At 43.8% G+C, this 17,034-nt stretch overlaps 1 protein-coding gene across 2 annotated transcripts; it reads right to left on the bottom strand.

Annotated features, from left to right (window-relative positions):
- Nucleotides 1-6,438: 6,438 nt before the first annotated feature.
- On the bottom strand, nt 6,439-14,259 carry CCDC43 (coiled-coil domain containing 43). Of its 2 annotated transcripts, none has more exons than XM_054995477.1 (5): nt 14,067-14,259; nt 11,459-11,546; nt 9,121-9,272; nt 7,904-8,009; nt 6,439-7,174 (listed from the first exon to the last, which is right to left on the bottom strand). In XM_054995477.1, the coding sequence occupies exons 1-5, from the start codon at nt 14,229-14,231 to the stop codon at nt 6,987-6,989; spliced, it is 699 nt and encodes a 232-aa protein (XP_054851452.1). In that variant the 5' UTR covers nt 14,232-14,259; the 3' UTR covers nt 6,439-6,986. The 2 variants fall into 2 exon arrangements, with proteins under 2 accessions (XP_054851452.1, XP_054851453.1); XM_054995478.1 differs by having other exon boundaries at nt 7,904-7,977; nt 9,137-9,272.
- Nucleotides 14,260-17,034: the final 2,775 nt, after the last annotated feature.

Raw genomic sequence — 17,034 nt, 5'->3', positions numbered from 1 at the left:
CTAAACAAACCGAGTATGAATGTTAAAAAAATATATTTAAAGTACTTATTTATGGATTTCAAGTCTTAAGAATTTAAATGTAAGTAAAGAAATTGACCAAATTTTCTTAAATTAGTGATATTATAATAAAGCCATTATCCAACCATGCATGTTAGGGAATATTACAAAAACACCTTCTGCAATCATTTTTCTCTATTCTTTTAAATAGCATTCAGTAAAATATTGTCTGTTTAAAATATACAAATGTAATCAAAATTACATTTATATAATCTGGATCTTTGACAGTTGCACTGCAACTGAAATAATGAATATTATTTTAATACCCTTTGTTTACTATTTTTAAGGAGGGTATCAAGAAGTTATAAAGCGCACTTTCTTTAAAGTTATTCTTCAGCCAGTTTGGTTTGAGATTGTTTGGTGTATACTTTGTTATCTTGGTTTTCTTCTGCATTCTTTAGCACTGTTGAATGCTTGGGGTTTTTTTTCTGCATTTCTCTTAATATCTTTTTATTACATGTGAGTAATTTATTCAATTAATATGTTGATATTATGTGGCTCAGGAGATCTTGGGTTTTAACAATCTAGCATGAAGTTAAACTATATAATGTCTGGATAAAATTTACGGTCCTACCCTTGGCTCAGTACATTGCTCTTTTAAGTGTGTGTTCCTCCAGCTTTTAGAAATCCTGGCATGCTGAAAGATATAATCAAACCACATGAATTGTTGTAGATGATGTAAGGAACTGATTGATGTTGCAGGAGAAACCATAGGGAACCCTTTTGATCATTGATACAACTTTGCATGCTGCCAATATAAACTGTCTCTGGCAGCAGACTTTTACCACCACACCATTACAGCCACTGCACAAAGATGGGTTGAGTTTGACATTGAGATATGTTATGTGTTATGAAAATAAAATATTGTACTAATTTTAGCCTCTGTCCTAATAAACTTGCTTTTGTTGCTTAGATTGCTATGATTTTCTGTGTTTGAAGTCCAGTTTTCTTCCAGATACAATTCAAGTTTTTGACTTTGACCTCTGAAGCTTTAAATGCCTGGCATCTGGCATAGCTAATATAATCTCTCTGTAGGAGCAATGTCACAGTCTCCAAGACTGACAACCAGTCCCTTCTGTGATTGGAGTCTTACTCCCTGCTAGACACACATTGGTTCTTTTCTGTTTGCAACCACATGTAGGGAGAAGAATCTGTAGCCCCTCCCCTCCGGCTGCTGCTGTCCTCCAACAGTCCTGGAGCTGCTGTTGGCTGCACTGTAAAAATCATGTTCCTTATATGGCTACATGTAAGTTTCACAACAGAGCCCGTAGTGGCTCCAAGGGGCAATTTGTGGTTGCAGACAGAAAAAAGCCAGCACGTATCTGAGAGGCACAAAACTCCCATGACAAGTGATACCAAGTCCGTGTGTGGTTCCCCAACAAACATATGGACTTTGTGATGTGTAGATGGCCTGAGTACCTGAGCACAAGTGGTGTGAGACATTGCTGTTGCAACTTAATTTGGGAGTACAATTCAGTCTCAAGCAGTATAGCATACAATGGTGTTTAAGTGCTCTCTCTGCTGCAGTGTCTAACCCACTATTCTTTGGAAAGGTCTACTGTGCTAACATAATGTGGTCCTTCTGATGATCCTTCTGTGCTGAGCTTTCCTGTTCTTCCTTGCATGACACACTTTGCCTGAAATCAGCTTCCCTGGACAAGTACTTCCTAGAAAAGAAGTAACTACAGCCAGTGTAAGGTTCTTGGGCAGAAACTTTCCATAATGGTAATAATCTCACATACTGTTCATGAAGAGAGGTAAGGGTACATCCCATGACTCGTTCAGAAAACTTCCAGCCTTCAGATGTTCTTTAATTCCATTAAAATATTTCCTTTATATTTCTGGTCCGATGATCCTCAATTGAATTTCCTAGTCTACACCTTTGGTTTATGTAAGCTAGGCACGTATGCTATACTTCAGAAATAACAGGTTCACTTTGTATACACGGAGGTTTCTACAGAATGCTTCCACAGTGGTAACTTTGAGACACAGGGTTCTTCCATTCCTAGTTTGTTCCTTTCAGGCACTCTTACGTTCTTAGCAAGAAGCCAGCCATTAAATGGTCTTGGTTGAACCCAGATATAAGTCACATTACCTCCTATTTGTTGCAGTTCCTGTCCAATATGAAGTTCAGTTTCAGACCATGTAGGGAAATGTAAAGTCATTTATGTTCCAATATTTATTGTACATACTGATCATTGTAACTGTGAAATCACAAGGAACCAGAAAATCCGTGACTCAGATCCCTTGCTGAAATCTGCAGTTGGCTGCAACAGTAGACAGTCTGATGGAGTGTTAAGCAACTCAGTGTGTCCCAGCACCAGACCAAATGTGGTGCAACAAAATGTAGTGTGCTACAGTGGTTAAAGTCTCACACTAGGATCTGGAAGACCAAGGTTCAAATCCCCACTGTACTTTGGAAGTTTGCTGGATGATTAGACCAGTTGCACGTGCGTGCACACGCAACCTAACCTATCCCACTGGATAGTTGTGAGGAGAAAATGGGAAAGGGGAGAATGGAATATAAACAAACCCAGCCGGTCCCTGAACCTTGGCACTGTAGCACAATTGAACCGTAGAAGAAAGCTGGAGGCCTACGGGGGGGGGGGGGGAATGGCTTTGAAATAATGGAAAAGCAGTTAAAGCTATATTCAGAATTAGTCACGGGAAGTCTCCATTTGAGTGCAAATACTGATATTTTCCAAGACTACTGTAATTGGTACTGAGATAATGTGCTTGAACATCATAAAAACACTTAGTCACTTTAATACCATATTCTGGTACAATGATTTTTAACCTTGAAGAACATGAAGACCCCCCCCCCCCATTTGTATTTTAAAAAATGGTTAGTGTGCCTTCCCCCAAGCATTCCCCTCCTCCCTCACCAGTACATGCTGGCCAGCCCCTTTTCAAAGTGCAGCAAGCCTCATGTGCCCTCTGGAGGCTTACATCCTCACTGCTCAGCTACATTTTTAAAAGCACGTTTGAGAAAAATGTCTTTATTGTCGGGCCATGGTCTGTGAGGTCAGCTGTTAGAGGATTGCTGATTCCATAGGGCTACAACTCAAAAGGCCCTGACCCAAGTTCTAATTGCTACCACCCCTTGATAAGAAGGGACCTCATGTCGCAGACAGGAAACATTCTTACTGGTTAACAACTTTTACATAGAGGAAAGTGCCTGCAAAAAAAAATTTCAGACATTTTCAAAAATAGGCGGGGGGCGGGCATGGAGGATACAACCACATCTCAGAAAACTTGAGTTTGACCTTTATGTCCCCACCCCCCACCTATGGTAGCTCACTTGGTATCAGAGGCTGTGGTTTTTCCATCATAGTTTCTGTTGAATAGGTTCCCTGAGGAGGAAAAATTTTAGGAGGCTCTGCAAGGCCATTCCATTGGGCCAGGTATTTTATGTGGGCTGTGTTTTGTGTGTTTTAAACTGTAAATTGTATGCCACCCTGAGCCACAAAAAAGGCAGGATAAAAACATTTTAATAAATAGTAAAGAAAATGACCATTGGCTATTACTGTCTATAGATGCACGGAGGGTCCTCTCTCCTTGCAATTCTTTGCATTGGAAAACGGTGAAAAATGGTTCATTTATACCCGAAGAAACTATGACAGCTTTATCAGAAGTGTATTTCCTCAGGGCAATGGGACCAGCTAGTTCCTTGGGCTGAGATACTGGATCCTAGCAACCAATATGTGCATTTTCTAGCTAGTCCTCTAAGGTGACCCAGAAAGTAGGTGACTAGATGACAACAGTTCTGTGACCTCCCACCCTTTGAAAAATAGGGAAGCCAATTCCCCTGAATTCACCCCCACCTCCATTCCTAGAAAACGGTGGGGGCTTCATTTCCAAGTTAGCTGAATAGGCAAGAGAGAGGCTCACCCTTGCAAAGAACTCACAAGCCCTGAAGTACTTCCATAGACTGGAAGTACCCCAGACTCTATACTGAGGTGCCCCCATAGACTGGAAGTACCCCAGACTCCATGCTGAGAAATGCTGTTTGTATACTAGATAAGTGACTCAGCCATCTTAGTCTGAGAGATGCAGACTGTAAATAAATATTCTAGACAGACGGAAAAGCCTTCTTTAGGAAGCCAGAACAAAAGCTAACGTGAAGATGCTAAAAGTATTTACAATGGATAAGAACAATTCCTCTTGCTTATCCCTCCACCTCTCTAGGCTTCCAAATTCCCATCTCTTGTTTAGTTATCCAACAAAGCTTAAACCCTGAAAGGGCAGTCGTTTCAAAAAACAAGCGTCCATCCTAACTTATCTGCACGTCATGTTGTAAACTGCAAGTAAGCTGCTTGCAGTGTGCTGATGTCCTGAAGTTGAGGGGGGATATGGCCTTGCCAAGCCCTTTGGAGAGGATTCTTACTGCAGATTATCAGGCAAGTGGCTGTTATTTCACAGGGGTATTGTGAATATGCCATCTTGAGATACAAGCAGAAAGTTGAGAAATAAATATTAAGTTGGAGCTTTTTGCCTTGCCTGTGTGGAGATCCTAGCGACTGTGCCACATTTGCACTGCTTGAGATTCTGCGGATAAAACTGCCACAGATGCAGTTTGTCTGCAGGGCTCATTGGGAAAAAAATAGGAAAGACTTTTGGGCCAAGGACAGCGGTCATTGCTACAACCTGCAGAAATGCTGCCTTCTTCCCTTCCCTCAAGCATTCTGTTTATTTTCAGAGCTAGCCACAATAGGTAACAAGTAAGTCTCCACCCGGCCCTATATCATCCCAGTCTGGAAAGGAGGCAGAGGGTTCTAAAATGGGATGAACACCAATAACCTGATACATCAAGAACCTGGCTGATCCATTCCAATCAATATGTAAACTTCAGTAACCCCTGCCCCCCCACCAACTCCTCTATAAGCTCCTGACTACAATTTTGGGTTCTCGTACCCACAACTTTCAAGATATCCCTTATGTTCCACTCCATTTCATTGATACATCACATCACAGAACTCCTATCCAAAGGCTACAAATAACATTTTCCTTCACCCCCTTTTCCCACAGGCTTACTACCCTCAGTCCCCTGAGCTATAAACTCTGTTTGGGTTTGGATCCCCCCAGCACACAAACTCCAGCCCCACACACAGAAAAAACATGCCCTGCAAGCACAAACTTTGACCTACATTTCCAATGTGGGGACTGAGTCCTTTAATATGCATGCACAGTATGCATCTTCCTCACTACTGAACAACTTACCTATATCTACCCTATGCGCACACAACCCCCACTAAAGATGCAGTCTTATGGGGCCTACAGCATGCCTTTCACCCTGGCCTTAGCAGCTCTGTTTTACTCACCCACCTCCCATAGCGTCAAATGAGCAGAAAAGCCAGTTTTCATCTACAAAAAAATCCACTCCTGGCTATCCTGCTAGTCTCAGAAAATTTCTTCCCCAAAGAGATGTCCTGCCCCACCTACTACTGTTTTGCTCAGGGCTTAGCTTAGAAACCAGTTTTTAGTGCAAGGCATAACCGTGCATCTCCAGGTATCACCCACCGCCCTTTCATTCTATCCAGTGACAACTGTGCAATCAGTCCCAAAATATGCTTCTCCCAAGCTCGTCCCAAAATCAACTGAGGAAGGATAAAACTGGCTTGGTAGGAACTTCAGTTGCCCCAGGAAGAGAAAGCTGCAGATAAAAGATCTATAGACTGGGGAGTTAACCAGCACTACTGAGATGGGAAGATTTAAAAATGGCCCAGCCACACCATGGCTGACAACATCAGCACAAGCTCTTTGCTTGTGTGTGCATGTGCATGTTTATGTATAGTTGACACGAAAAGCATTTTGGTCAAGCACATCCTTATTCTCAACTAGTAGCCTGGATTATTTTTTTAGGGCCTAGCCTTGGTGTGGTTCAACAGCCTTTCAAACAGTGATCCATGCCTGCTCTTTGTAAGAAGGGGAAAAAAGGCTGGTCTGTTGTCCAGTCTGAGTGTGGTTTCACTCACTGACTCTCACGGCTCTGTCTTCAGAGAGGAAACAAAGCTAAGCTTTGCTTGAGCCCCAAATCCTTTCTTCAGAGCCGTATCTCCCACCGGCCCTTCCCTTGAGTTCACATGCCCCCTCCCTCTGTGTGCTGTACCCCTTTCCCTTTAGGCCTTGGCATCTCTAACCCTTAGGGATCACTAACTCCTGAAAACCTCTGCCCACTGAGGAAACCAGCCTGCCCGCCCCCAGCTCCTTCTTATGACAGCCATGCAACAGGGCAACTCTTGAAGTGGGATTGTAAGCCTTTTGCTGTGCACAGCTTTGCCTTGGATGCTCTGTGCTGTGGAGATGCCTGCAGACATGCCAGAGGCATAACCCTCCCCACTTCCCATGCCACACATGAGAAACAGCTGCATGGGTGGGAAATTCCCTAAATTCACAGAACTTTACTTAGACATCAGTATCTGAGGCTGGTGGACATCAATCGCTCAATTTACTTGCCCCATCCCCACAAGAAGAGAAGTCTGGGGTGCTTTTTTGGCTGCCGAGGAGCAAGTGGGGTGTCCCTGGCTCTGAAGTCAACTTCAAAATGTCTCCCTGGCTTTTGCACACCGAAAATGGGGTTTTCTTCAAGGCTCCAAAGCAGCTGCTGTCCAGAGGGAACACTTCAAGCTTCCCCTCACCTTTATGCTTTCCCCTGCAGCAGCTAATAAAAATAGAAAAGGAGGAGGGGAGATGTAGCCACCATATAATTCTTTGGTTACAGACGTGGCCACGACCTTGAGAGTCACCTGCTGCTTTATAATCCCACAGCCAAGTGTGAAAGTGAGTTCCTTGCGCTGGGCTGGGAAGAGGTGAGTGGAGAACGTGTGATGTGGCAGCCTCTGGCCCATGCTGCTCTGTAGACTCAATGAGAGGAGCAAGGGGAGGGGCTGTCCAGCAGGTGCAGAGAGGTCTCCGGCAGCTCTGCCCAGCTACCGCTTCCTCTCCCCTTTCTGTGTCCTCTTCTTCTCCTTCTCCTTGCGCTCCTGCTTGGCCAACTTGTCCTTCTCCCTCTGGAGCTTGTCTTGCTCCTTCTTCCGCTGTGACTCGTCCCGCAAATGGTCTCTCTCCAGCTTCCGGGCATTCACCACATCTACAAGGTTGGTGTTTCTGAACAAGGCTGATGGGAAGGAAATTGAGGAGAACAAGGAACTTGACAGCCACACTTTCAAATCAGCCTCTCCGGGGACAACAAACGGGGGGTTCTCCTGAACAACACTCTCTCTCCTCCACTATACACCTAATCAGGGCAGCAGAGGTACAAAAGTCAAGCTCATTTCTCAGTAGAGAAAAGGGATCTTGCCTCACCCTAGGTGAGGCAGCATCAACCCTGGTGTATGAGACTTTTGATATGGCTTTGTTCTAGTATTATTCCTTTTTGAGGATGGATGCTATTACTAATTTTTCTTCTATATTATTCTTAAATAAATAGACAGGAAGTACATTTTTCTATACCAGATAAACCTACATGGGGCTTATCTGAGGAGAAATACCAAAACAACAATGGAGCAGTTTACACATTACAAGGGCAGTATATGCATGATTGGTTGTCATCACATGATCTAAAGCTGCCCATCCAATATGTCTCATTTGTAAGGTGTGAAACAAGCAGTCCTTTCATGCAAAAGGGTACTCCACAGCTCAAGAGCTCCCCAACACTGCTGCATGTGAGACTAAAAAAAAACCCTGCCAGAGGTCCCACACTATGCAAAGACCCAACCCAATAGTCTTTTCTCCCACCACAGTGCTGTTTTAGCTCTCAAGCCAAATCTCCCTCCTCACATAGGAGATTCTGGAGCTATGTGCACTAACTGCACATAGCTCCAGAACATCAGCCCAGAAAGGATACATTGTTCAGAGTTGATGGTCATTACTGCTGCTGCTGCTGCTGCTGCTCCAGATCCATCTTGACCGTCAGCCTCGGTGGGATGAGTTAAGGACATCCAATAACTAATCTGTTTACAATGGATAAAGAGTGCTGTAATGGAAAGGAGGTTATGGGTGAATGGCAGCACAAATACAGCTCTTGGGGAAGGTGTAGTATCTGAGGTCCCCAGGTCTACCTAGGCTGTGCTCCAGCCATTCCTTGCATCCCTGCATCCCTCCAGGCCTCAGTCCAAGAGGGAACAGAGTTGCTGGGCACCCCGCTTCTCTTTCTCCCACCAGCTTCCATCATGCACAGTCTGGAGCAGGCTCATCTTCCTCCAGTTTTACAGAAGATGTGCCAAGCCATGCATGCTCTTCATTCACTGCTGACGTCTTGTGAGATTGCTAGCTCTCACAACAAGTTTCTGCTGACCCAATGGCAGTCACAGCCATGCACACGATGTGCCTGTTTCTTGGCTGCCACTGTCCAGCAGACATGATGACACCTCAAAGGGAACTGCTGGTGGATCAGCCACTGAAACACAATCCCCGCCTTCCCCTGCAGCAGTGTAGAGAAGCATCCCTTGCAGACATAAGGAGCATGAATATGGTGAGGCACCAAAGTTCCATCGCCCCCCCCCCCCACTCCTGGCTTCTAGAACATTCAAATTTTTCCCAATTCCATTTGCGGTTACAATCAGGACAACCTGTTTCATCTAGCACTATGAACACAGAAGACCCTTTACCAAGTTGTCCTGGATAACCCATGAATTTTTTAAAGTCATCCTTGTGAGTGGCCAGCACAACATCTTATAGTAGTTTCCTAGATCATTTATCATTTCATGACTTCATCCTACCTGATGTAACCTTGTTGACTTTCATTCAGAACTCGGCTTGCCCCTCACATTCATTATAAACATAGCCGAAGGCCAATCAGCAATGGCTGTTCTTGTATGCACTTCACTTGAGAGCCCTTGCATACAAGGACCTCATGCCATACATTCTGCATGCTCATCTGCCTCCCCCTGGCCCATGGGAGGAAGTGGGGAGGGGGGGTTCTCACAAATAGATCTCTGTATTTCAGACTGTTATTTCTTACCCATTCTGAAATACAAAAATGAGACAAGAATGACCAAAGGCCTTTGGCCCCAGGAATGATCTGACCACCACAAGAAAGACTAAGAGAATATCAGAACCCACAACACAGAAAGGATATTCTTCTTCATCAGTCACTTCAGCATACTGGGCTAGAAGGGCAGCTTTCCGGAGCGTCTCCTCCTTCGAGACCTCCTTGGGCTTCACCACAATCTGTGCTTGCTTCTCAATCATGCTAGCAATTGCTTGGATCTCATCTGCAGAGGGAAAGGGATGGACCAAAGAAGGGAGTTTTGCAAGCAAGACCTCAGGGCAGATCTTGCCTTTAGAACCAAGGTAAAAAGGTTGTGAAACAAACCTCATTCACTCCCAACTGACAATAGCTTGTCCCAAGGCTCTCCAATCATGGCCAGACCATGCTTTGATGGTGGCTTGTTCAGAAGACTTCATGGCACTTGTTACCAAGGATCCCACCCTCCCAACACTTGCTGTCTGCCTCCATCTTGGCTCAACTCCCACCTCTGCAACCGTTTTAAGAGCTAACACCACCTCACTTTGGAGAAGGTGAAGTCACAGCTCTCTTTACTCAGGCTATGTTAATGAGTGGCCAGAACCTCAGGTGGGAGATCGAGCCACTGATAAGGCAGCTACCTGTCTCTGTGAGGGCTTGCAAAACTGGGCACCCACCTCAGTCTTTCAATGTAATTTCACCAACAAATGCAAGTCCTCCTGATTTCAAAATCTAATTACTATTAAGTCACCGAACGGGCTTGATTACCTTCTACTGACCTTGCCTGATTGTCTCCTACCAGCCTGCCTCACTAAAGCCTAGGCCCTTTTCTTCACCCAGGATATTCCCCTGCCATTTGATGCCCTCCTGAGAAGACACCCTTACCCATCCAATCAGAGGCAAGAAATCCATAGATGCTCATATCCTGGACTCACCACAAATTCCTGCCATTTATGATCTTTTTTTTAAATATATTCTTTTATGCTGGCTCCTCTATTGTTGCTCCACCATCCAAAGTGTAGTCTTATCCTCTCCACTCATTCTGAGATTGCCAACTCTGCTTTTCTTTCTTTAGGACTCTGGGATGTTTCCTTGCCATACAGAAGCATCCACCCACTGCCTTATTTTTTATTATTTTCTTGGGTCATTTGGATGCTCTGACAGTTTGGTGTAGTGGTTAAGAGCGGCGGTGGCGGGACTCTAATCTGGAGAATTGGGTTTGATTCCCCACTCTTCCAGTTGTAGGCAGCTCAGTGACCTTGGGTCAGTCACAGCTCTCCGGAGCTCTCTCAGCCCCACCCACCTCACCGGGTGATTGTTGTTGTGGGGATAATGATAACATAATTTATAAACTGCTCTAAGTGAGTATTAAGTTGTCCTGAAGACAACTGTATATAAATTGAATATATTATAATACTATTATTATGCCTAAGTCCCCTATGCCTAAAATTGATGAGTGTAAATCTTCTGAGCTAGCCAGGCTGTGGAAGCAGAAAAAGTTTTCTCATGACACTGAACTTTAATTCCTCCAAACTTGCCCACAGTTTATGGGCAAGTGATCCAAACCCAAGTTACAGAGTCAACACATGTCTAGGGACACACATGAAAGGGAACACATGTGGTAACACATGTGTATCTTTGAAGGAGGACCAGCTAGGCTTCACACTGAAGAAAGCATTCTGCACTTTAAAAAAGCTCCAGTTTGACATCATTGGGAAAAAAACAGGGTGCGTGCGCAGGGAGAAAAGCTGCAGAAACGCCAAGGGAAGACTGATTCTGCTGCAGATACAGCTTTTCTCAGTGTGGAACACAAAAGTCTGGAAAGCAATTTGGACACTGAATTGGGATATTTTGACCATGCATGCAGATCCCTGGAGAGAAATTGATGCAGTATGTGGGCAGAACTGATGAAAGAGCCCCGTGCAGAAATGATCCACATCAGGAACTCAGTCATCAAATTAAATTACTCTTTTGTCATACAGACTACATGGTTCCTCTCTTTCAATCCTTTCCTATCCAATCCTGGATCTAGCATAAAAAACCTCTTCCCAAAGTACTCCTGCCTTTGCACCTGCCATTTCACCACCCTTGAATCATCCAAAGATCTGTTGCTCCTGTAAGCAACTCAATCTTCCTCACTTTTTGCACTTTATATCAGGAACAGCACTCACCCGCCCCAAAACACCAACATGACATTGCCTAAATCCATCCTCAGAATGTCTTTTCCTTGGATACAGAAACAATCTGGAGAAGGTATTTCAAAAAGGGCACAGGTGGCATGATTAATAGAGAGGTAAGCTGTCTCAGGAAAGTGTGAGAAGGGAATTAATGGAAGATGGAATAGGAAGTACAGACTTTTTTGACTAGGCACTTGAAAATAACACTGAAAGCAATTGTCAATCATGACAGCAATGTTAGAGTGGCATGAAATACCTTCTTTCTTCTCTTTGGTTCCAACATCCTGGGCCTCTGACCACCTTTGTACTATTTCCCTGCAAACTTCTTGCAGCACATCTTCATCCTGGTTAAGAGGAGAAAAATGTTTGCAGTTGAAAGAGAAAGGCTCATCCAACATGAAAATAATAAGCTCTTAAGCACCCTCATGGGGATTCTCAGAAGCCTACAGGCCAATTTCCCCAGATCCTGTGGCACTACCCAAGGTGAACTAAGAGAAAGTCAGAGGCTTGACTCCAGATTCTGCTATGAGGAAACAGAAGTTGGTCTTCAATACTTGTAAGAAATACAAGAATGCCATTCTTAAATTTTATATCACTCTTTCTGACTTGGTCTGTAACTTTTAAGTAACAGGTAAGTACTCATATTTGTGTATAAGACTATGGCTTAGCAAAGAGGTTCTCTAATCAAGTTGACACCTTGTAGCTCTTAATGTTAGAGTATGACATCTTTACTAAAGAATCAGTGAAGGGACCAGTGTGCAACAGACATACCACCCAGCCCACAGCCTGGAGAATACAAAGAAGTCTGTCCTCCAAGCTCTCTAGACTGAAGATCCAGAAGCATCTAACTCATGGACATACTTCCTAACAAAAGACAGTACTCTGTTTTTTTTTAAAAAAATACAAGAGCTGGTGTTCACAGTCTATCTGTGAAACGTATTGCAATGGAAACTGGCTTTTTTAAAGGACGGGAAAATACAGGAAGGAGGATTTTAGGCTGTAAGCCTAAACATATTTACTAGAGAGTAAATTTAATTGAACCTGGCTGAACTTTTGAGTAACCATGCTTAGGAGAGTCATGTTGTTAAAACAGTTTCATAGATAACATATCCAATACAGTACGTGCAAACCAATGAAAAGTCATACTGCAATTAACAAGCTGGCCTTTAAAATACCACAGTAACAACCTTTCTGTGTGGCATTTGTATAGAATTTTGGAGCATTTAAATAAAGCGTTTGACATACATTGCAGTAATCTTTACTGTAACCCCAGAGATGGGTCACTGTTCTGGCTGGCTGCAGCAAAAACAAACAAGAGTTGGACACCTAACACATTTATACACTAGCATAAACTTTTGTAGACTACAGCTCACTTTGTCAGATGCATATTGTGGGTCTTCTTTAAGCAGACAAATGCACATACAATAAGGAAAAATGTGAACTGCAGGGCAAAAGGCCATGTCAGACAGGTCACTGTTGCTGATGGGGTGAGAGACAGAGAGAGAAAAGATGGTCTTTGATCATGTAGTGAAGTCATGCCAGAGGCGATATTTTAACTACAGACTTTCTAACTCAACATTTAGCATCTTAGCTAAATGCAGATCCCTGGAGAGAAATTGATGCAGTATGTGGGCAGAACTGATGAAAGAGCCCCGTGCAGAAATGATCCACATCAGGAACTCAGTCATCAAATTAAATTACTCTTTTGTCATACAGACTACATGGTTCCTCTCTTTCAATCCTTTCCTATCCAATCCTGGATCTAGCATAAAAAACCTCTTCCCAAAGTACTCCTGCCTTTGCACCGTTTCAAGTAGGTAGCCATGTTGGTCCACAGTAGAACAGCATGATATGACAACAGCAGCACTTAAAAGATCAACACAATTTTCAGGGTATAACCTTTCAAGAGCCAAGAATCTCAAAAACGTATAACTTGAAAATCTTGTTGGTCTCTAAGGTACTACTGAACTCAAATCCTGACATGTTACACAAAATTCATTAGTTACTACCAAGCCGGTACAGCAGACGGACACAACTATGCATTCAAAATCTGTATAGCTTTAAATATTTCAGTTTAGAAAAAAAGCAACAAATGAGAAAACATGACAGACAAAATTATACAGTATGCTGAAAGCTGATAAAAAATTTCTCTCTCCCTGTCCCAAAACGCTAGAACTCAGGATTACTCTAAACCGATTGGCAGTAGATGGAAGACAAACTAAAAGTAGTCTTAATTCACACAACGGGCAGTTAGCTTGGGACCATGAGTTCCGCAGGAGGTAGGCACATAGCTTGGTGAACTTTAAAAGTAGAGTAGACAAATCCATGGCAAATAGATGCATCAGTGGTTTCTTGGCCCCAATGATTAAATGGAACCTCTAAAGACCTGTTACCGGGTAGCAACAACAGGGGAAAGCTTTGGTCTGTGTCTGACTAGAATCAGAATCAAAAAGAGTCCAGTAGCACCTTTAAGACTAACCAATTTTATTATAGCATAAGCTTTCGAGAATCAAGTTCTCTTCGTCAGATGCCTGAACTTGATTCTCGAAAGCTTATGCTATAATAAAATTGGTTAGTCTTAAAGGTGCTACTGGACTCTTTTTGATTTTGCTACTACAGACTAACACGGCTAACTCCTCTGGATCTATGACTAGAATCAGGATGCTGGACGGGAGTCCAGTGGCTCGACCCAGCCCTGCTGTTCCTTAATTTGGCATATGAAAATGATCCCAAAGATGGGGGCAGTTCCTCTTAGAGCCTGGGAAAGTGCTACAGGGTCCCCTCATGCAGCAAAGGAAAAGAGGGATCCGTCGCGTACGGGTGCCGGGCGGGGACAATCTCTCCCCGTTCGTTCCAGCTCTCACCAGCTCCCCCGCCGCCAACGCCGCCTCTAGCCCTTCCAGCCGCTCTGCGTCGTTCTCCGCCTCCCGCAGCAGGCCTCGCACGTATCCCCCGTACACGTCCCCGTCCAGCCCCAGCGCCTCCAGCCGCCCCTCCAGCCACGGCTCGAACCCGCAGGGCGCTGCCATCTTGGGTCGTCTCCAGCCCGAAGGCGAGGAACTGTCCCTCCGCTGCGCCTGCGCAGTCGTAGAGACGCCGGGCCGGCTGCACGCAGGCGTAGTGGGGAGGGAGACAGTGCCTCAAAGATGCGCACGCGCTCTGGAAAAATCATTGCAACTTGGGAATTTAAAATATTAAGGGTGAGGGTTGAGGGACGATAAGGAGCTCGGTCTTGACAGTAACAATTTTATATAATTATTTTATTCGGGTTTTTCCTTCAGTGTATGTTTACATTGCTTCTTTAAATTACTAACAAAAAGCAACACCTAAGAAGACGTCGTCCCATGGGTCAGTAATGAGTCGGTGCTTTACCTTAAGAAAAGAATTTCGTAAGCACATAAGAAGAGCCCTCCTGGATACTAAGGCGTGTTTGCCAACCTTCAGGTGGTGGCTGGAAATCTCCCGGAATTACAACTGATCTCCAGGCAGCAGGGATCAGTTCCCCTGGAGAAAATGGCTACACTCTGCTGAAGCCCTTCTGCTTCCCAAGCTCTGCCTTCCTTTGGCTACACCCCCAAAATCTCCAGGAATTTCCCAACCCAAACCTGGTAACCTAGAGGTCTTGATCCTGCCTCACTCAGTTAGTAGTCAACCATTTGCTATGGAGGGCCAACAATGGGGCATAGAGACTGAGGCCTTCCCCTGATGTTGCCTCCTGCCACTGGTGTTCTCTTTAGTCACCATGGCTAGTAGCCACTGATAGACATCTCTTCCATGAATCTGTCTAATCCTATGCTGCATATGCCTGTGGCAATCATGACATGCTCTGGCAACGAGTTCAACATTGTAATAACTTCTTGTGTAAAGCAGTGTTTCCCACCCTGTGGGTCGGGACCCAGAAGTAGGTCAGGAAGCCTCTGAAAGTGGGTCACAAGCCAGCCCTCTATGGTTGTCAGTTCCTAGGATGGGCGTGGTTTGGGGAAAGAGGGACCTTAGCTGTGTATAATGCCACAGAGTCCACCTTCCAAGACAGCCATTTTCTCCAACGGAATTCAGCTTTGTGACCTGGTGATCAGTTGTGATTCGGAGAGATCTCCAGCCACCACCTGCAAGCTGGCAATCTACAGCCCTCTCTAATGGCCATCCCTGCCCTTTCTCTCCCTCCTTCCAAACTGTTCACATTTTCATCCCCCTCTCCCTTTGTAACAATAAGGGGGCGGGGCATCCAGAAAATAGTAACGTTACAGGTATACACATTTCCCTTATAGAATAATATTTCTGTGGGGAAAACATCTTGTGGGGAAAACAGACACCAGAATACTAAACCAATATAGTGATAAAAGAATCTCACTCCAGTCACAAAAATGTCCTAATTTTAGGCTGTGTTACTAAAAGGTAAAATGCCAGTGACCTGGTTATGTATGGGTCCTTATCTTGTAAAAGAAAAGAAAGGCTCTGGTTAATATTTGTGTGCTCATTCTTCTCAAGTATCAAAGTAATCCATCTTTGTCTCTCCTCACTGAAAATTGGGCATTCAATTACTAGGTGAGCCAAGGTTCCTATCTTCCCTGTATTACAGAAATATTTACGTTCTGAAAAGGGAGTTTTCAAAAAGTGACCTTTCATTTCCAGAGTTAGTACAGTGTTCAATCTAGCAGCCAAGAAAATATCTTGATATCGAGGTATTGTCAGGGACTTTAAATATGCTGGTAAAGTATCTGGAAGTTCGAGTCCATTATAGGCAAGAGAACAGACCCTTCTTACTCGCTGATTTGTGCTTCTGAAATCTAGCAGCAATAACTGCTTTTTGACCCTTTGGGATACGGTTTTCTCACTTCCTTCAGAAAGTAGTAAAATTGTAATAAAGTCTAATTGTTCCAGTCTCTGGTTAACCAGCCTCTTCCATTTACTCTGGAAGGGATCTTCTCTTAATCTAAAAAGTAGTTTAGATCTGTAGTTAAAGAGGATCTTGATTTGAAGTCTAAATGCATCCAGCCAAGCTAGTGATTCTAATGAAGAGATTGCAAATTCTTGATGGATAGCTATACTGGATACCCACTTTGGTAACCCGGTTATTTTTCTCAGGAATTTTAATAAAAAGGAATCAATAGTCTCAGATAGACCTTTGACCCACACTCCAGCACCATAAAGTATTATTTGATTAATTTTACCCCAAAAGGTCTTTATAGCTGCTGGGTAATATTTCCCTCCTTCTGTGCGAAAGAAACATGTCAAGGCAATTAAATATGGTGTTATCTTGTAGGAGATGGATTGGAACTGATTTTTCCAAGATAGGTCTTGGGAGAATATAATGCCGACTCTGTGACCCATCAAAGGGTCAAATCCACATTCACCCATTACCCGCATGTTTATCGGATATCTTCCGTTTGCCTCCAATCCGTGATTTTTTCCTCTTCGTTCACATTCCTGCTTCCAATCCGTCTTTCTCACGCGTCCCTCCGGTCACACGGCCGCTCGAAAACCGCTTTTTGGGGCGGAACCTTTTTTTCCCGCCCATTTTTTTTTATTTTTTTGAGCGCACTTTTCCATTATTTCGATCTTGCCTTATGAAGAAACATCATTGAAGATAATGATTCTTTCCCCCACTGACAGCACTGATGGCTCTCTCCCGTTTCTTTTTTGGAAATTTGGAAGCATGTGGGAAGCTTTCGTGGGAATTTCCTATGCAGGACAGTTCAGTGCCTGAATTTTACTGAAGTTTCACTTCCTTGGAGTGTCATTATTTCAATATTTCGTAATTTCAATATTACAGTAATATAAAATAAAAAAATTAAAAAAGTTAAAAAGGAAGTTTCGCGAGTCCGTTCTGAG

This window comes from Eublepharis macularius, chromosome 12 (genome assembly GCF_028583425.1).
Source record: "Eublepharis macularius isolate TG4126 chromosome 12, MPM_Emac_v1.0, whole genome shotgun sequence".
Lineage (NCBI taxonomy): Eukaryota > Metazoa > Chordata > Lepidosauria > Squamata > Eublepharidae > Eublepharis > Eublepharis macularius.
The sequence above is the reverse complement of the archived record's forward strand: the minus strand, read 5'-3'. Positions and strand labels throughout refer to the sequence as shown.

Coding starts and splice junctions, on each gene's coding strand:
- CCDC43 (XM_054995477.1), bottom strand. CDS start 14,231: ATGGCAGCGCCCTGCGGGTTCGAGCCGTGGCTGGAGGGGCGGCTGGAG. Junction 11,547..14,066: donor CGTTGGCGGCGGGGGAGCTG/GTGAGAGCTGGA, acceptor CCTCTTAACCAG/GATGAAGATGTGCTGCAAGA. Junction 9,273..11,458: donor AACCAAAGAGAAGAAAGAAG/GTATTTCATGCC, acceptor TTCCCTCTGCAG/ATGAGATCCAAGCAATTGCT.